This window comes from Scleropages formosus, chromosome 2 (genome assembly GCF_900964775.1).
Source record: "Scleropages formosus chromosome 2, fSclFor1.1, whole genome shotgun sequence".
NCBI classification, from domain to species: Eukaryota; Metazoa; Chordata; class Actinopteri; order Osteoglossiformes; family Osteoglossidae; genus Scleropages; species Scleropages formosus.
The window spans coordinates 8,591,277-8,611,425 of NC_041807.1; the positions used below are offsets into that span (position 1 = coordinate 8,591,277).

Consider the following 20,149-nt stretch of genomic DNA (forward strand, 5'->3'; position numbering starts at 1 on the left):
GACTAGTGGAGTATGTTTTTAAAAATAAGCTACATTTCTACTCACTTTTAAAAGTGACATTAACTAGTTTATGTAAATTAACTATTGGGATTGATGGATTTATCATAAATGTTCATTGATGAAAGCTTTGTTGTATTTTAAACATACGTGCAGTATGCTTCAATCAGCATCAGATGTATTGTTCTTAGTGACAGGTTTCGATTGATATAGATGTGCTGAAATTAAAAATTTTTTTTAAAAACTTACTTTTTGGCCATGTCTCATTCAGTGTTGTTCATGTATTCACTGACTGTCTAAATTTTGAGTTAACAGTGCTGCACGAGAACTTCGCTGGTTGCAGCAAGACATGCGTAACAGAGTAGGGGGAAGGGAATACAAAGGACTTGCGATGCTAGGCAACCACAGTAAACAGTAGAACAAGAGCCCGATGGAAGACGAGGTGCTCAAAACAAGTGGGAGAAACTGAACCGTATGGGTAAGTCACACTGAATTAATGTTACAACTCCAGCATTCCCTTGGTTCTTGTGAAAGATTGTTGTAAATAATGTCTCACGGTAATCACACTTTATTTGTTATTTGGGAATATTTTGCCATTGTTACGTGATTTTACAGACTGTATAACCTAACCTGACTTTTTTTTTCCTACTGATAGTCGCATTGAAGAGAAACGATGCCAGTCAGCCCTCATTGCCTTCATTCCCAGAATGTCCTGCCTCTGTTCATTGGACTGGAAGTGAGGGATGTCACTTTCCTTGTTGACACTTCAGAAGGCATGTGCCCTGTCCTTGGCTTGGTGAAATCCCTCCTCAGCCACACCCTGGTGGCCAAGGCTGAGCTCCGGAACTCTCTCTTCAACGTCATCGGCTTCTCGCATAAGGTGGTTTGAAACGACCGATGGAAATCTATGACGTTGTAAAAGAGTTTCTCAATCTTTGAGTTTTAAAATAGCAGTCCAGTGTTTGAACTGGCCTGGTACTCGCAAGTGTGCACTTATGGGGTCCTGTGTTGCATCGTCTGCATGTATCACTAGTATTCCTCCCCTTCTACAGGTGACAAAGTGGCGTGACTCTATGGTCAGCTGTGAACCTGACCTTGTGTACGAGGCACAGGGCTGGATTCAGGCTCTGAGGTGCAGCCCTGGTTGGGATCTCCTGGGGGGTCTCACTGCAGCCTTCACTGACCATTCCTGCCAGGCTGTCCACCTGGTGACCAACGGCCTCCCAGACAAACCGCATGAGCTTCTTCAGGTGCTTCTGGGTGTGGCGGAGGTCTGCCCCGTGCACGTGTTCTACCTCTCAGACAGGAGTGGTCCAGACCGACAAACGCAGGAGCTTCTGTATGGCATCTCTCACTTCACTGGGGGAAGCTGTCACATCCTGACTCCCAGCTGTGCTGGGGTTGCAGAACTGGTAAATGCATTTGATTGCAGGTGCTTTCATTTAAGGAATGTTGCAGTTGAAACTGAAATTGTCACATGGCTGCAAGTGTATCTGATGTATATGCTGCAATGGCTGCCAGGTGAAGCCACCATTCCTCGCTGAAAGCTGGACCGTGTCACCGTTTTCGTCCACCGTGAAGTACTGCAGCTCAAAACCTGTTTCTGACAGGCCACCATGCGTGTCCCACCTTCCCTGCAGGTTCAACTGTCTTTCAATGAAAACATTCAGTATCAGGCTTCAAAAAGAGAATTTTCAAAAACTGTGCAAAATAAGAACTGGTCCTGTCATGTTTTGTGTTGTCAGGTGGCCTTTGTCAGATACTGCATGTCCCATCAGCCCCTGTGGCAAACGGACACAGTATGTCGGCTGCCAGTTAGCCCCAGGCAGTCGTGTTCTTGCCCGTAGGGATGTGGATGGTTTCTACTACCTGGGGACATTAAAAGAAGTTGTGCAGGTAAAAGTATAACGGGTTCAGCACAATACAGATACCCGTTATCCAGTCACTCGTCAGTTGTCATGCAACTGTATTTAACGTCTATAGTGTTTCATTGCTACTTTTTCTATAAATGCTTTCGTAGCGAGTGTAGGTTAAGTGGGGCAGCAGGTGGCCCAGCAGTTAGAGCTGTCTCCTTGCAGTCGAAGGACCTGGGTTCAAATCCTGCTCCTTCTGTAGTACTCTTGATCAAGGTACTTACGCTGAATTGATAAAGTAAAATATACCTTGCTGTAAAAATAGGCAAATTATTGTAAATTGCTTAACATACAGGCTTGAAATTGGAAGTTGCTTTGGAGGAAAGTATCAGGTGAATGAATAAATAATATTTGGAGGGACTAGAGGATGATACTTTGTATTATGAACTCAAGTGGGTGCATGTACTGTATTGGATCATGTGTATCAACACTTTAAATGTGTTATGTATGCAGTTTTAGTTATTTATTTATTTGCTGGTTTACCATGCAGGGGAGAAGTGGTGTGTTTTGGGTTGAGTTTGACAAACCCGCATGGACAGGGGCCTCCTGGGATTCGTCTGTGCAGCTGACCAGTGTGACAAGCATGCTGTCCCACACGGAAGCCTACAGGCACAACCTCCTCCCTGGGGACAAGGTGCTGGCCCCCAGGGGCCTGGAGCTGAGCCAGTACCACCCAGGGAGTGTGCTTTCTGGGGCAGAACTCAGAAACCCGCTTGGGGGTAAGAGCTGCTCAACACAAGACCCAAAGTTCAACTTTCTTACTGACCTGAGATAGAAAAGAACAGCAAAAAATACACCTCTGGTAATGTATTAATTTATGCATTTAGCCGATGTTTTACTCCAAACTGCATTCGGGACAAATGGTTTCAGCCAGTGTGTGTGTGCTCATGATGATTATTAGCTAGTATGTAGCTGACATTTCTGCATTTCTGTCTAAAGTGACTTACAGTACCAGATAGACTACACTAAATTCCCAACAGTTATTCATCCATTTACTCAGCACTTTTTTTTCTCTCTCTCTCTCTCTCTCACACACACACACACACACACACACACACACACACACACACACACACACACACACACACACATATGTACTAAGGGCAATTTAGAGTCACCAATCCACCTGTAACACGTGTCTTTGGACTATGGGACAAAATACATCCCAACACACGATGAACATGCAAAGTACAGACAGACGAAGCCAGACTGAGGTCACATCGGAATTTGAAATAAAACCTATATCCGAACGCACAGCCCCTGTGAATTAGCAGCGCTGCCTGCTGGCTCACTGCCACAGTCCAGCGTGTTCCTTTCTTAACACGTTGGCTCTTTGTGCTTAAGGATTTTTGAAAATACATTACGAATATTTTCCAGTTGATTCATTTATTTATAATTTCTGTTTCTTCAGCTATTTATTTTGCAAAATAGCTGTCTGTTGCAGAGCAAATACTGCCAGCTGGTAGAAGTTACTAAAATGCACCAAAACAGAACAGAAGTGAGGGGCAGAATTAATTCTCAGTGCTTACAGCTCCTGTCTGGTGGTGTCAGTGTAGGCCTTTGACAACAAGATGATGAATGCGGCACATTTTTGAGATAATTTGGCCAATAGTCAGCAGCAAAAGTTTGCAGTAATAAAACATTTCTATTTTCAGCCACTTTAAAGTTTTTTGTTTCAATTTTCATACAGCTGAAAGTTAATAATAAATGCTAAAATGATAAGTCGTAGAAAGTATTTCTAAAATTTATTATAGCCATTGCCGAGATTTTTACAAAACCTAACCAAATAAGCTGACCATGGTCTTTATTAGCAAGCTTTCAGAGCTTGAAATTTCCCCTCCCAGTTGGGTTCATAAGTTGAGCGGCCTGTCTACAGCCTTTCACTGGACACTTCTGTGAACGCTTCTACACACAGGTTTGACCAAGCGTGTGCGACCTCTCTTGGATCAGTAATCTATGCATAAATAAAGAAATGGCTACAATACTGCCAAACTCAAATGAATGCTGTTTAAACTATGAAACAAGGCTAATCAATAATTGTTTTTACACTCATTGATGGTTTTTACAGTTGTCCCTGTTTTCTGTAAAAATCCCTTAGTGTAAAAGAAGTTTAAGTAGGTGAAGAAATTTGCCATTGCAGATGTGCAGCTCTTAAGATGTGTTTGCTGAACTTTTTAATGAACTATGGTACGAAAGTTTATTCTTCTATAGTTCTGTAATGTAAAGCCACTCATATTCTAGGTATTCTGTAGCCATCCCAGACAGGAACCATAAATGCAGCGATTTGTCTGAGAAAGGCGCCGGTTCCCAGGCTGTTGACCCCAAGATCTCTTGGCCTTCCTCCAGCCAGGAACGTGAATAGACTCCAGGTGTTGTTCTGGAACGGCCAGGAAGCTGCTGTGCCAGGGGACACAGCCGTGTGGATTTCTCCCTCCCTCTATGAAAGGATCGTGAGGGAGCTCCAGTGGCCCCTCCCGGTGCTGTGTTGCCATGGCAATGTGTGCGGCGCATGCTGCCCCCACCGTGTCCTTTGCCCCAGCCTCTGCTGTGTCCACCAGCAGTGGTGGCCCCTGCTTCCCACCCCACGTCATGTGATCAGTCTGGGAGGGGAGATGGACATAGACGAGCTGGAGAGGAAGGTGGACCTTCAGCTGAAGGAGCTGAAGGAGAGTGGACAAACTTCTTGCCCTTCTCCCTCATTACACTCCTTGGCAAATGATGGCTGTGCTGTGGGCAGGTCCTCAGTGGACCAGGCGGTCAACACTGACCTCAGTCTTCTACGCAAGACCACATCTGCACCGAAAGAGCGACCAGCCTGGAAGTACTGGAGAAGGAGTCAGCCGGAGCCGCAACACAAGCTACTGAGCGGTACTGAACACCAAACCTCTACCTGTACTTTTGCCATATCTCAGTGGCGTCTCTGCTGTATCTCTACCATATATGTTTACCTTTACTGTACCACCGCACCTCTGTTTTATGTCAGATGCTGGGAGTGTTTCTAATGGCTAATGAAAAGTGGCTTGATTTGAGTGACTCTTGTCACAAAACGAAACAGTCACAGCTGAGGAAAGTGAAGGAATTATACAAGTCAAGGATAACATTTTCCTGTTTAGATAAATGGAAATATCAGTGCAGCATTTTTAGTCTTTTGAGCTTCTTGAGCAGTTTGAGCAGGTTGCTCACTTAATGGGTTTCTGGTTTGCTTTGCAAAGCATGCACTGTGTTTTTCTTTCACCACATTTTTGCAATTTTATGTTTTTAATTCATTGAGAACTTTAAAATGAATTACGATCTTGCGATTTTTCAGCACCAGTGTTGAAATGCTCGCAGTCTGAAAACTTGACGTCGCTGGACCGTGTGACCAATGGCAACACAACCAATCGCAGCTCACTGTTTCAACCCGTTTTGGTTGATGGAGGAAGAAGAAGCACCATGAAGGATGTTATATGTCAAACAGATCCCGGAGTTCTTCGTAGGGTACAGTGGCAGCTGACCGTCAGTGGTAAAAAGTATTCATGAGGTTTAATCAGGTTTCGATGATTTTGCTGCTTATAGATGTTCTTGCATCATATCAAATGTTGATAGTATGTGAGCCCCTTTCCAAAAAAAAAAAAGCTGGGCAATGCCCTCAAATTTCATAGTCTTATTCATAATGCATTCCTTAGTCACTGGAGTGGATTAAGCCATCATCTTGTTGTTTCTGCCTTTGTACTTATTAATCCATCCATCTATTATGTTCAAATGCCTGTGCGTTTAGATTCACTGTAGTCTGAATCCTATTCTGGGAGCTGTAGGATTTAAGACAGTGTATGTGAGACAAAATTTACACACTAAGGGCAGTTTTGAGTCATTGATTAACTGGAACAGCACACATCTGGAATGTGGGAGGAAACCAGAGCGTCCAAAGGAAACTCAAAACGGAAGGCCAGATTCAAACCTTGAACCCTGCATCAACACTGGTAGCCGCTGAGGCACTGTGAACCTTTGTTGTAATGACAAACCGAATTTCTTCTTTGGTTTTCAAGACAAACATAATAAAACATATGAAGACACAGGAAAAATTTACAGTAGTAACAGCTGATCCCCACTAATCAGTAAAAGGTTTAAATTGATTAAACCAGATAATAAGAGAGCAGCTGGTGGTTTCAGTTTCCATGCATCCAATTTCAGTAACCGCTTGTCCTGAGAAGGGTTGTAGTGAACTGGAGCTTGTTGAGGAAGCATTGGGTGCAAGGATGAGAGTGGGAACACCCTGGGCAGGATGGCAGTCCATTGCAGGGCGGACACAGACACACACACACAGGCACACACACACTGTACAGGCAATTTAATGTCACCAATCCACCGCAACTCCATGTCTTTTGACCGTGGAAGGAAACCAACGCGGAAATGGGCCGACCGTGGAAACTCCATACGGACCGGGCAGGGGTCGAACCCACGTTTACTTGCACCACCCAACCGCTGTGAGGTGTGATTCCCCTGGGGTCAGTTTCTCTCCTTGTCAATCACGATGACCTTTTAAACTCCAAAATATATAAATTCAGGGTGATGTCATTTACAGCCGTGGCTCATGTTACTGCAATCGGCCAAACATTTCCTATTACTTTTCACTTCGTAGAGTTGCAAAGTCTACTGTCATGTATCTGTAAAAGTTTATTTATTTCTTTTTTTTTTTTTAGTCTAAAGTTTGTATAAGAATGTGGGCAACATTTAAAACCTGACTTGACACAATAGTGGCAATCCACGAAGGCATTCATTCAGCTGTTTTCCATCCACTTTTTATGATTTTTCTGTATTCATAGAGGGTAAATGCCATTTATTTGCCTTCGGGAATATATTACATTCTTTGTCATGGAAAAAAAAAGGAAAACAAAACCATAACCATAAGTGAGCATTGTTCAAAGATTATGATGTCCTTGGTTTTAAAAAGTGTGGGTGATTCGAGTCGATTTGGATCAAAAAGCACGTTGATGGGACATGATGGAACCTGTACGTGTTTCGTACATACTAAAAGTAAAGAAAATGTGTTTGTGGGGAGGATTTTGTGTGTGTGTGTGTGTGTGTGTGTCGTGTCCAGCTCCACATCTCCCGTCATCGTTTCCTCCTCTTTTTTCCACCCTTTACTGTTGAGGGAAAACTTTGAAAGTTGAGCACGCAGAGATGAACGGAGCTCAAGCGCTGCAACATGGATTTCTGAGGCAAAAAACACACACGGGAAACAGATAAGCAGCACAAAAAGGTAGGAAAAACACTTTAATGATGCGTTTTGTCTACGGGATGTAGTAGGGTGTGTTGATAAAAATGAGGCACTGGCCGGGTTAATATTAGTCAGTGTGCTTTAGATGATGAGCTCACGGTCGTCTTCCCAGTTTTTTCCCTCTTTTTCCATGGCCGTAATAATTATAGGTGGTAGGTAAGAAGTACTACGAATTTAACCAAATAAACGTTTTAAAAAAGTATTCTTTTTTTTTTAAGGCGGGTATAAAAAATATCGTATGAAGAAATTTGAAAAGAGAAGAATAGCCGTCTAGTATAACAGGCCACTTCTGGCAAGGTCTTAATGTGTTTACAAACAAGCCGTTGCGATAAATCCACTGTAATTTTTTGTGAATTGTGTTCCGTGACACATCGTCGAAACGCGGTGACGAAAATATGAGAAACTCGTGGCTCCTGAACGACTGCTGGAGCCCAAGTTTACACGCCTCTAGGAGAAAGACGGCGTCGCAGGGAAAGATTAGGAGAAATTCGATGTGTGTGAAAGAAAGAGCGTGGTTTTGCTTAGGGGGAAAACGATGTTGCGGGCTGTTGAGGAAAAAGATGCTGCGTGCTGTTCGCCTCCGCCGCCTGCAGGAATCCCGCGGTGTTGCGCAGCGCGCACCTACAGGGGGCGCTGTTTCTCTTAATATGATCTGAATTTTAAAACGTGTGTTCGCAGAAAAATAATCCGAAAAGAAACGTCAAAGAACGGGAAACTGGGATGAGGTCAATAGGAGGAGAACACTTCCCTTCCCTTCGTTGTTAGGAAGATAGATAATGCGTTTGGTTGACGGTGACGCGCATCTCTTTATTAAGAAATTTCACGACTCCTCGCTCACACTCGAGTTAAGAACATTCGAACCTGCGCACGCGTTCGGTTTTTACTTCCTGCGGGCTGTTTGTTCGCACCGCGCCGACAGGTGTCAGTAAATAGAACCGGAGCTCGCGCGAGAGGGTCGGAACTCGATTGGTTTCCATAGCGCTTAGATTTGGCGTCCGGTGTCTGAGTGTCGCTCCTTCTGGTAACACCAGCGGGGACTGGCTGTCTGTTTCCATGGTAACCAGAGTGGAGCTAAACAGTCAGAAGAAGATGAGGTGCGGGAGGGAGGCATTTTTATAAATTGCTCATTACCTGTTTGCCGATTATCTGTTTTATTTTCGGTTGTTTCAGTAAGACAGGGGTAAATGCTGGCGAGATGAATTTGACTCGCGGTGACCACTCACATGGTTTTCATGGTAAGGGATGGCATGGAAGTGGTTTACCATTATATTACCGTCACTGTTACCATTGCCTTCTTCTGCTCATGTCTTCGGACTGAGAATGCAGGAAGGAACATGGAAATTCTTTGCACCCTGAGCTGGATTCAGACCAAGTCCTGCACACTCAGCTCAGGCAGTGTTCAACCCCAGCGCTACTGCTGTGCCCCTCATGTTGGTGTTGCCTGGAGTTCAAAAAAAAAATAAACAAAGAGTCCCTTTACAAGAGACTTTTCTCAAAAGTTAACCGGCTTACCCTTATACAGCTCTGTAATTTATACCAGAGTACTTGAGGGTTGGGGGTGTGGTGGCGCAGTGGGTTGGACCAGGTCCTGTTCTCTAGTGGGTCTGGGGTTCGAGTCCCGCTTGGGGTGCCTTGTGATGGACTGGCGTCCCGTCCTGGGTGTGTCCCCTCCCCCTCCGGCCTTATTCTCTGTGTTGCTGGGTAGGCTCCGGTTCCCCGCGACCCCGTATGGGACAAGCGGTTCTGAAAATGTGTGTGTACTTCACTCAAGCAGATTACAGCTGGAGGTGGGATTCAAAGCTGCAACTTTTAGATCCAAAGGCAGCCGTTCTAACCACAAAAGTACAAGCTGCCCTTCTAAGGAGGTAGTTATTTTGTAGATATGAACAACCTCCAATGTCATGCGTGTTCCTAAGTTGAGGAGTCAGTGTGATCATATGAGTATTTGAATGCCTAAAAGCTCAAAGCATGATTTTGTGGCTCTTCTCAGAACTGTGGACACACTTACCCTCGTGTATTAATGATCCCACGCAGGGATCTGCCCGCCCAACTGATTGCCTTAAAATGACTGTGAGTTTTTGGATGAACAAAGCAGTTCTGTTGAAACTAGAGACTCCCTTTGACCCTTTAAATAAAGTTGTCATTTCAGTGAAAACTGAAAATCACAAGCTGTTTTTGTTTTTGTTTTTTTTTTTTTTTTTTAAAAGAAAAAAACAATGTCAGGGTTGCTTCACTGTGCTTTTTTTTAATGTCAGTTTACTTTCTCACATTTTTTTAGGGGATCATGTGAAATAACAATTTTAAATAATTTAGTTTTTTTGGTTTATGTTAGATTATTTGCTTGTAATCCTTTATTTTTAAAATTCTTTAGCCTTGCTTGTTTAACACATCCGTGATTGCGACACAATTAGATACGACCCTGAAGGATATTTGCACGTTTGTGGAACCCGTGAAAGTTACCATTCCCAACAAAAATTAATGGTGCAAATGACAGCCATGGTGAGAGCCCATGAGCACATGGAAGCCATCACACTCCAGAGGACAACATGATTGAGCTTCTGGTTGCCGTCTCCTCATTTTTTACAGCTGCCAAGTGTCAGCAGTCAAATTACCTAGAAAAGTTATGCTTGTGGTTTCTTGCTTTAAAGTAATAGAATTAAAATCCAAATGTAAGAGTGTGATTAAGAATGAATGAACAGGTTTATTTTGCCCCAGTGACACGGCAAGTTCTGTAACACTTTTACAGTTTTTTATGCTTGAGGCAAGCGCTACGGGCCGGGCGTTGTAAATGAAGTCCATATGAACTTTGAAGTCCTAAAGGGGTCTTGGTGGCGCCTCTACGCGTGTTCTTAACCATGCAGCAATGAAAAGCACCCCCAGTTTTTTTTCCAAACAACCAGTATGTTTTTTTTTTTTTTTTTGATAAACCTGACATACAAAATACAGCCCATGATTTATTTTCTCTTGTTAAGGGAGGTGGAGGGAGTACCTTTGTGTGGTACCCTATTTTATCAGTTCCAGAAGCAGCTTTTACTGCCTTCGTGTTTAAATATAACACGGATAAAGTATACATAGGACAGTAGTTACAGTTGTGATCGGAGCAAGTACGGAATTTAAATGCGAATGTTTCGGCCTCAGGCCTTCTTCAGTGTGTATAAGCACTGATGGAATGTGTAAATAAACAGAGAACACGGTGTCACATGACTCCCAGTTTCACGTAATAAGGAAAATCATTGCACGGAGAGTGGTTTAGGTTAAAACAAAGGGCAACCTGCCTCAGACCAGCTGATCAGGACATTTTGTTATGTTATAATACCCAGTTGCCCATTTTATATGTGCAGTATTGGTGACAGGGCTTCAGAAATGGCACCACTGTATTACAGGACAGAACCTCTCATGAGACAATAATGTTAGTGACACAAGCTAGGACATTTGATGTGCAGGAAAACGAGTAAAAAACTGTAAAGCAGGATAAATAAACAAGAGCATAACTCAGAAATGAAAGTGAGAATCCCAAACAGCAGTTCAGTTACAATAAGCACATTAGGGAAATGTCATTCCAAACAGGGATACGGCGTTTAACTTCTGGATATACCATGCTTCCCTTTGGAGGGGGAGTCAATCCCTGTTATCAGCTCTACTGTGTTTACCTCTCGTCTTAGTCCCCATAAACCATAAAGACCTCACCCCGTGTCCCAGAGTATTGAAATGTTTCACCACTGGAAACTTCCAGCTGATATTGCTGAAAGAGCATTTGTGCTCAGTTGTTGTCATTGTTGTAGGAGCATGGCCACATGGGCATAATAGGAAATAAACCACAAATAATGTTTTGCAGGTGATTTTGCCCTTGATGTTGATCAGAATGGACAACCACCCACATTTATGGGCAATGCACACACACACACACACACACACACACACACACACACAAACATCATCTGAAACCGCTTGTCCTATGCAGGGTTGTGGGGAACTGGAGCCTAACCTGGCGACACAGGGCGTAAGGCCGGAGGGGGAAGGGACACACCCAGGACGGGATGCCAGTCCATCGCAAGGCACCCCAAGCAGGACTTGAACCCCAGACCCACCAGAGAGCAGGACCCGGTCCAACCCACTGCAATGGGCAATGCAGAGTTACCCATTTACACGTCTTTGGACTGGAGGAGAAAACCCATGTGAACCCAGGAAGAGCATGCAAACTCCTCTCAGACTGAGCCAGATTCAAATCCACATCCAAATCCACAGCCCAGTAGCTTCAAGGCACCGGCACTACCCATTATGCCACCCAGCTTGTTTTTATGACCTATTTTTATGCCTGGAAGGCCTTCATTTCCAGGGCACCCTTGACCCAGTGCCAAACTTGTATAATCTTCCAAGATCTCCACAAATATCCCATAAGAGTAGGGAAGGCCTGTTAGGATGTATGTTACATTTGATAAAGCTGTTTGTTTTTATTCTTAATTGCTTCTGATGAACATTAATGCTGGATTCATTACATTCACAAGTAAGCGCGTTGTAGCCAATGGAATAACACTGGAAAGTAATTTTTTTCACTTTCCATTTTAGACTGCCTTGATCCCCAGGGAGATAGTCTTAAAATGGATTTACAGCACCAAAATAATTGAGGCAAATGACTGTAACTGCTTTTTCTTGACAGAAAAATAAACTTTCTAGACTGGGCAGCACTGATGATGAACACAAATACCAATTTCACAAATTTTAATTCTTTTTTAATTAGGGGGAATATTATTTTTCTCATGGAAGGAATACAGTGGCGAGCATGTCCATAAATGAATGCCAAGAAAGAATTAGAGACAGAAAGAGACAGACGTGGGACCAGCTTCTGGAGTATCAGGTTTGGATTCGGCTTCTTGATAGCCATACATGTGCCTTGATTTCTTTCTAGAGCAACGCAGCTGTTGAAGGAAGCCACCCGGGCGCCACGTTGCACCCTGAGATTTAGCGCCTCCGATGATACCTTTAAAATGTCAGACATCAGAACTTACATCCGTCCTGGAATGGAGCTTCTTTGTAACGACAAAACTGCTGGCTTCCTCTGAGATGACAGGAGGTCAGTGATGGACTTTCTGTTTTATTCTCAGCAGGACTAGGGGAGCTATATGGTGTTGGTCTGGATGTCAGTGCCAGAAGGCACTGTTGTGTTCAAGTCCTTGCAGGTGAAATCTGAGCTCCAAAATCAGCTCACGTCCTATAAATCGGGATAAAGAATATACAAACGATATGAACGTTTCTGTGTTTGGACGTGGGTTTGAATCCAGCTTAGTCTGCGTGGAATTTGTATGTCCTCCATATGTGGATCGGATGCTCTGGTTTCCACCCACAGTCCAGTGACCACCACAATCCTGCGTGGGACAAACAATTGAGAAAATTGAGGAAAAAAAGAAATTTATGTAGCTGGACTCTGTGGCTGTTTATTTTCAGGACACCTAAAAGCAGAACCTGCTGGAAACGCTCTGGACCCGAGCTGCTTCGGCAGAGTGGGCTGGGACCTGAATAAGAAGTATTTGTAGCGGAAGTGCTGTCAGATTCTGGCAGCTGCTGCAGCGCGTCTGTGCTATCGTTCACGCTCCGAAATAATCCCCAGCCCGGTTCCCCAACATGTGCAGGGGAAGCTGCGGTTTGGGTGGAAATAGCTGCTCTGTGGAATAAGGCCGGCACTTTTAATCCTCTTCTAACATGCCTTATTAAGTTATTAAATGACTTATTAACTCCGTGGTTGTTTTGAGTAGATTTCTTTTACCTTTCCATGTCTCTTACAACATAATCAGTGGTTTATATAAGTCAAGCTCACCTCTTTGTTGGGCTTTCCAAGGAAACGAAGAACATCTCAGAAAGTTAGGGCAGCGAGGTACATGACGAAATCCACGGCTTGCAGCTAACATATTTTCCTTCAGTGGCGAAAACCCAAAAATTCTGGGCAACACGATCTCAGTTCAGTCTCTCGGTCGTGACTCACCAGATTGATTAGAAAACAGTGTGTTTAAGCTTTTAGAGGTAAGCCACACTTGAGCAACAAAACAACCGCAGATTTTTGCATCGTGATTTTCCTAACAGGCGTCCAACCCCCTAAGGAGATATTTAGTCTGTGCTGCATTGTTTTTCTCTGCAGTCAACTTATCGACAGCCGGAGCAGGAATGTGCTGCAGATAATAGACTCCTGAAGGAGCAGGTCGCCACGAGAAGCATGGATAAGACACCAGGTAATGGATGGAGGGGAAGGAATTGTGACCGTAGGCTTGCTGATTTGAGCCTCCTGTATCTGCTACATTTGCATTTGGCAGACTTTTCTCCAAAGCAGTGTGCAACTGAGAGTAAACAAAAGTGCATCCCGCAACACACAGAGGGCTTAGAGCTTAGATACAAACACACGATTACTGAAGCGCAGCTTGTTTGTTTGATACCACCGTTTCCCTGGTGCACGTGTTCCAGTAGCTGCGAATAGCAAAGTCGATCTGCGAAGGTAACAGATGGTTATGGCTTCACAAAGCTCACAGGATCCTGGGTGGAAAATGTGCCAGAAAGAGAGCCTTTTTGAAAGAGTTTTGAGACCCTTCTTTTCAGAGGGGCTGCAGCAGTTTGTTTGTTTCGCCACATCATGCCGAGACTGAGAAGCCTGGAGTAGGAGCAGGGTAGAATGTGGTGTCAAGGGCTCGTGGATTCTACAAATCCTTGAACAAGGTGCTTACCCGTAATTTCTCCAGCAAGGACGTCCGCCTAAATAGAGGGCTCAGAAACTTTATTTCGGGGGGTGTGGTGGCGCAGTGGGTTGGACCGGGTCCTGCTCTCTGGTGGGTCTGGGGTTCGAGTCCCACTTGGGGTGCCTTGCGACGGACTGGCGTCCTCTCCCCCTCCAGCCTTGTGCCCTGGGCTGCCCGGTTAGGCTCCGGTTCTCCGCGACCCCGTATGGGACAAGCGGTTCAGAAAGTGTGAAACTTTATTTTCTCTTGCAACAAATGAAAAGTGCTTGCGCCCTGTGCTGAATATCAATTTATGAAAAAGCTGCAAATTCATCTGGATTTTAATATGGATTACGTTTATAAAAATAAGAAGTTACCTTGATTTTAGGTGTGACAGTTATACAAAACTCACTTGCAAATTATTTCTACTTCACTTTTATAGAGCTGAGGGTGATGCCTCTCTATACACTCAGGCTTTTGCAGATTCCCCCCGAAAAATCGAAATAAACCTCCAACCGTACCAATCAATCACACACCGCTGTACATTTTATGCCCATATACGGTGCTGTTTGGGAGAGGTTTCGAAGGTCCAACCTCGGGTTCCTCCTTCTGGGCTGAAAAACTGATGAGGAACTTTGGGAACCACAAGTCTTTTAAGGTTTGGACCCACTTTATAGCCAGATTGCTTGGGGTTTGTGTCTAAAGAGGTGGAAGGTTTGGCTGTGTCTTTCTAATTAGCCACCGCTAATCACTCAGGGTTTCCCAAACCGTGTCTCTGGAACTGTCACGTTATTTGCTGAGGCTGCAGCTGAGTCAGGCACAATATTGAAGACATACATATGGTAGGACTGCTTTTCAATCCGTCTTCTTTGAACTCGGCATTGCAGCTATTACAGACCAGCACCCTATTAACATTCTGTCAGTTAAACAATGACAGCTTTATAAAGTACATCTCAGATTTAAATATCAACGAACGAGAAGCAGCTTTAGAAGCATTTGTACAAGTTAGTCCAAGACACGTTGGACCATTGAGTTAGGCTATATTTTCCAGTGATATGTCCACAAGTCAGCGGGAGGTGTGGTGGTGCAGTGGGTTTGGCCAAGGTCTGCTCTCCAGTGGGTCTGGGGTTCTAGTCCCCCTTGGGGTGCCTTGTGATGGACAAGCGTCCTGTCCTGGGTGTGTCTGCTCCCCCTGTAGCGCTGGGTTAGGCTCTGGCTTGCCACGACCCAGCTTTGGGCAAGCGGCTTCAGACTCTGTGTGTTCGCAAGTCTGAAATTTTATAATTTTAGAGGAACTCTACTGGGTCAAACCACTGCCTTAAGGCTCCTGAGCTGCTCACTGGGTGTGGATTCAAGCCTAGCTAAAGGTGTGTGTGCATCTTTCTCCCCATATTTACAACCCCCAGACATGCAGGGAAGATGACATTGGAGGCCACTTCCACTTTTCCTTGGTAAAGTATTTATCTTGGGTGCTGAACCCATGTAATTGAGTAAACAGTAGTATGTAAACATCAGATTAATTGTTGCATTGTGATGTCAATAGCAGTCATGCAGTATCGGTAAGAAGTTTGAGGACACCTGCTGGAAACCTCTTTTTTCACAAGGCATTCGTTTAACACGTTTGATCAGGAAGTGAGGTGTCATGTTCCCAGCTCTTCTACAGCAGTTCCCAGAGATGTAAGGCACTTGTGAGAGGCTTGGGTTTCAAACTTCTGTCTGGTTTGTCCCTTACAAACATTAACCAGGTCGCCCAAATTTTGACTGATGCTATAAGCGTTTAGCCGATATCAGGCCATTTTAGACGAAGGGCCCTTCTGAACCTCAACTGCTTATGCCACATCCAGCAAGGAAACTAAGCAATATTAAACGAGAGATACCGAAAGGCTTCAGTCCAGCTGGGAGGCACGTTGAAGCTCTCTCTTTCTCTCTCTCTCCCTCTCAGAGCTAATGTTCCTCAGACCCACAGTGAATTAGTTACAGATGCATGGGCCATTCCGGAGGAACTCAAGCTCAGTTCATGCCATACAACAGCACTTCTTTATTACTGTCTGCTCCGGTTTTCTGCCCTTCTGAAAGCCACTCAAAGGGAAGAGGGACACAAAAATCCTCATGGCCATTTTTTGTATACTACAAAGGCTTACAATGGCACATGCCGATGAATGACTCTGGGCATCTGTAAGTCTCTTTTTTACCTGCGAAGTACTGCACAGGACTGTTTAGACGATAACAGATTTCTTCAGAGCAGTTGCTGATGGACATTCGGTCTGTCTTTAGGAAAGTGGATCCAGCTGTAAATGTACATGGAACTGCTCTCAGACGTCGTATCGCTGATATGCGGTAAAGCTGTGTTGATGGTTCCCCAAGCAGAGACTTCTAAACGTCCCAGTGCGTGAGGCTCCGACTTCAGTCACCGATGAGTCACAGCAGGATCATGAGACCCCAGGGAAGGCTGGTCCCTCCTTCACTGCAGCCCAGCATGTTGAGTCAACTCACTTTTGTGTTGGCACATTTTATGCCCCGGCTTTCCATCGACTAGATGTTGTTCAAATTGTTCCATTCTAACAAGTTTCTGTAGAACAGAAGCTTTACCGAAATCTCATTCAATGACTATTCCTGGATTTTTGCTTTGAATTCAGGAACTTCTATTCCAAGCGCTGCAGACCGCAATATTGAGATAGTTTCTTAGATCCTAAGATGCTACTGATTGAAATAACAGGGTTAACATTCAGTTAAAAGCGAGTTTGAAATGTCATTTGTATGGTACTGGAGAACATCCTCTGTTTTGAATGATCAGACAAACACACTGTCAGAATATTCTACGTTAAGAAATACTTCAGAATTTTTAGGGCCACGCAGGGTAGAGTACTGCTTCCAATAAAATGCAAGTGGAATTAATCTTTCGTTCGGTGACCGGGTTCACACAGAAACAGAAAATCTCCATGTGAGTGCTGAGTGCTGGAAAACATGCTGGCTAAAAGCAGTTGGATTCCCTCAGCTAACGCCAAAAGCGCTGATGGTCTGCAGGTCTCCAGCACGTCTGCAAGACCACAAAGCGTGCAGGTTTGGACTTGATCTAGCCAATTATTTCTGTAGTTTTGACCAGCTTTGCAGCCTTTCATAGACATTAGCTGCTGGAGATTTGGAAAACTTGGTCATTCTGTAGGCCTCTGAGACCAAGGGATACTATAACTTTCAAAAATGTCAAACTCCTAACAAAAGCACTCAGTGCAGATAAAAATGAAATCGGTCCAGATAAATTGATGTACGAACTTCATATTAGTAAAAACATGAATTGAAATGACAGCTTTCTGTTCACCAGGCTTATTCAGTGACTTCTGTGGTCAGGTGGGCTTTTTATATCACACTTCAGTTTCAAGACCAATGTACTTAAATTTGGGGGATGCAGCAGGTTTGGCTGGGTCCTGCTCTCTGGTGGGTCTGGGGTTTGAGTCCTGCTTGGGTGCCTTGTGATGGACTTTCATCCCATCCTGGGTGTGTCCCCTCCCCCTCCAGCCTTACGCCCTGTGTTGCTGGTTTAGGCTCTGGCTTGCTGCAACCCCCCTTGGGGCAAATGGTTTCAGCCAGCGTGTGGCCGTTTAAATTCACTTATTTAGCTGATACTTTTCTCCAGAGAAACACTGTTGAGCAACATACAGCTGTTTATCTATTTTTACCACTGGTAATTTTATTATGGCAAGTAACTTCCTCAGGCAGGGGCATTACAGGTAAAGGCTGGATTTGAGCCTATGACCTTTCAGTCTAAAGCCTGCAGCACTAACAACTTCACTATCAGCTGGCACCCATGCTGTACTCTTGCTTTGCTGAGATTTCTGTTTACTTACAGTCTCACGCACATACCCAGCCTGGTATTTTACCAGAGCAGATGAGGGTAAATAGGTTTCACGAAGGGCTCTGCTCAAAGTGCTGTTCAGATTCCCGGAGAGCGTCCCCTCCAAAAGAAAAAGTGTGAGTTTGTGGGAGTCAATCAGTGTGTGTCAGTCTGTGTAAAGTGAGAGGGCGCTAAAAGCCGAAAGCGGTGTGGAGGGGAGGGGGTGGCAAAACAACGCGTCTCCATGGAAACAGCCCCAGCCCGGGGCGAGCATTGTGCGGAGGGAGGGATTAAGTGTGCAAGGTCATGCCTGGGGAGCAGAGGGAGAGCCAGCAACAGGCATCGCTCCCTACACACTTTGTTACTCAGTCTGTTACAGCAAGGTAAAACGGGGTCCGCTTCAGTTCGGGAAACACGGCGGAAAAAAAAAAAAAAACCGATGTCGATGAGGATGGCGCCGTGGAAACGGGAAAGCGGCTCCCTCGAGGTAAAGGGTGTGGGTTGCGGGTTTGTTTTCGGAGCTCTAAAATTTGCTATGTATCATGGATGTTGAACACGTTCCCGTCGCGCGATCCGCACATGATGATGATGATCATGGAAAACGCGCACGCACGACTCGTGCGTGACCGTCACGTGGAGACGCGCGCGACTGATACCCCCCACCCCCCTCAGTCGGGGAAAAGTCCGAAAAGTGGAACCTGCGGCGAAAATGTGACCATATTTGGCCGCTTCTCTCTGTTCCACGACGGTCTTGCCGTTTCTCTCCGCTTTTTGTTCTCGCTTTGTGTCCTGCGAGCGCGAAAGGAAAATCCCACCGTTTTCTGCGCGTTTTTCTGCTTCACGACAATACCCAGATCATGGGGGTAGGATGCGGATGTGGACCGTTCGCCCCCCCGGCGTGATGAAAGTGACTTCGCGGGGTTGACGGGGGTCCGCAGCATCCCAGCAGTGGACGGTTTCGCTTCCCCGACCTACAGTGAAGATCAGAGTTACTTTTTTTCATTATTATTCAGACATGGAACTTGCAAAGAAGGCTTGTAGATAGAATGAAAATATAGCCCTTTACTGAGCTGTTATGCCACATCGCTGTTAATCCCACAGTGACTGTGTGTAAAATGCGCCCCCGTTAGATCATGGACATGCGTCCACTCTGGTGGGAACTTATGAGGAGAAGCATTGAAAAAGTCGTGCTCGCGGTCCCCTTCCACCCCTTGCCGTGAGCAGCAACACAAGTTCTCCCGCTTGGATCTCGTGAACAGACCGTCCATTGTGTCCATCCAACAATGACCTTCCCTTCTGATCGGGCCTCATTGTTAGCTCAAAGCCAGAGGGCCGCAGAGTGGCTGCGAGGGTGGGAAGGCGCCCGGCCGTGGTCCTCGACGTTGCGCCACCTCGGGATCTGGTTTCCCCCGAAACGTTAATAATCCATCAAAACGAATGTGCCTGATTTCTTTCTGATTTTTCAAATATGCTTGACCGCTGCTGGCGTGCTCGCGGTCTCATGGTCTTTTCATGGTGGCCGCCATGTACGGATATATTACGATGACCTCGCTAGTCCTGTCCACATTTCCTCAAATTGCGTTACAATACCATTCCAGTGTTTGTTTTCTGGCTACTGTGTCTCACACAAAAACATGTCTGAATAAAATATGGAGTTTTTTTTTTTTTTTTTTTTTTTAGGGAATACCGTCTTCTGAGAGTGTACTTTCTCTGTTTTCTTTATGTATAACTATGTGTTTTTCTTGTCGACAAATTATAGGGTAAGGGAGTATAAACGGATCTTATGCTGTGTTTACTGGGCCTGTGTGTCGGAATCCGTTTCTCACTAACTGCTGTCGTGATAGACAGAAGTGCAGGAATAGAAAAAAACCTTGACAGTGTAGTTCAGTGTTTTTGCTTTTCAGTCCGTTTGCTGTGTGACCGTGTTAAACATGTTCGTATCAGCTAAACCATATAAGGGAATGAGATCCTCCAAAGATTATTATTATTATATTATCATTTATTCACCGCTCTGATTTTATGCCACATTGTCATTCTCTAGGGGCTGGACCAGAGACACCACATCAGTGCAAAGGATTATGGGAAACTCCTGTCAGTCATATTCAAATGAATTCAATTTAATTTTTATAGAGCGCTTTTCTCACCAGAGTGACACAGAGCGCTGAACAAGATTAGAGTAATCTGACATTATAGCTATAACAAATAAATAAACCAGCTGGCAACCATGGAGGAGAAAACAAAAAACTCCCAATCACAACCAAAGGGAGAAAAATAAACCTCTGGTGGTAGCAGTACCAGTACCAGTAGCTGCCCACCCCTCCTGGGCAGTTTACTGTGGTGACAGAGCACCCGTGCAGATATGTCTAGTACAAAAAAGGATAGTTCAACTGTAAAGACTAAGATACACTCTACAGAAGCTGTAATTTATTGTCCAAGTCCAAGGTTGCTGCTCCTG

At 44.8% G+C, this 20,149-nt stretch overlaps 2 protein-coding genes across 5 annotated transcripts in view; both read left to right on the forward strand.

Annotated features, from left to right (window-relative positions):
* Positions 1-772: 772 nt before the first annotated feature.
* c2h11orf16 (chromosome 2 C11orf16 homolog) lies at positions 773-12,698 on the forward strand. Its single transcript, XM_029259263.1, has 7 exons — positions 773-877; positions 1,050-1,409; positions 1,519-1,637; positions 1,743-1,893; positions 2,401-2,629; positions 4,257-4,778; positions 12,610-12,698. Exons 1-7 carry the CDS (start codon positions 773-775, stop codon positions 12,696-12,698), a joined length of 1,575 nt encoding a protein of 524 aa, XP_029115096.1.
* The window catches only part of LOC108939885 (suppression of tumorigenicity 5 protein-like), a 66,439-nt gene continuing 53,016 nt past the window's right edge, over positions 6,727-20,149 (forward strand). For 3 of the 4 annotated variants that reach the window (XM_018761542.2, XM_018761556.2, XM_018761566.2), the window contains exon 1: positions 18,002-18,181. The gene's annotated coding sequence lies outside the window, so the exon portion shown is untranslated. Of the gene's footprint in view, positions 7,150-18,001; positions 18,182-20,149 lie in introns of those variants that run through there. The other variant, XM_018761549.2, reaches the window with a different exon arrangement.

Excerpts from the sequence above, each read along its gene's own strand:
- c2h11orf16 (XM_029259263.1), top strand. The coding sequence starts at position 773 with ATGTGCCCTGTCCTTGGCTTGGTGAAATCCCTCCTCAGCCACACCCTG. Across the intron at positions 878-1,049 it reads TCATCGGCTTCTCGCATAAG|GTGACAAAGTGGCGTGACTC; the intron begins GTGGTTTGAAAC and ends CCCCTTCTACAG. Across the intron at positions 2,630-4,256 it reads ACTCAGAAACCCGCTTGGGG|CCAGGAACGTGAATAGACTC; the intron begins GTAAGAGCTGCT and ends GCCTTCCTCCAG.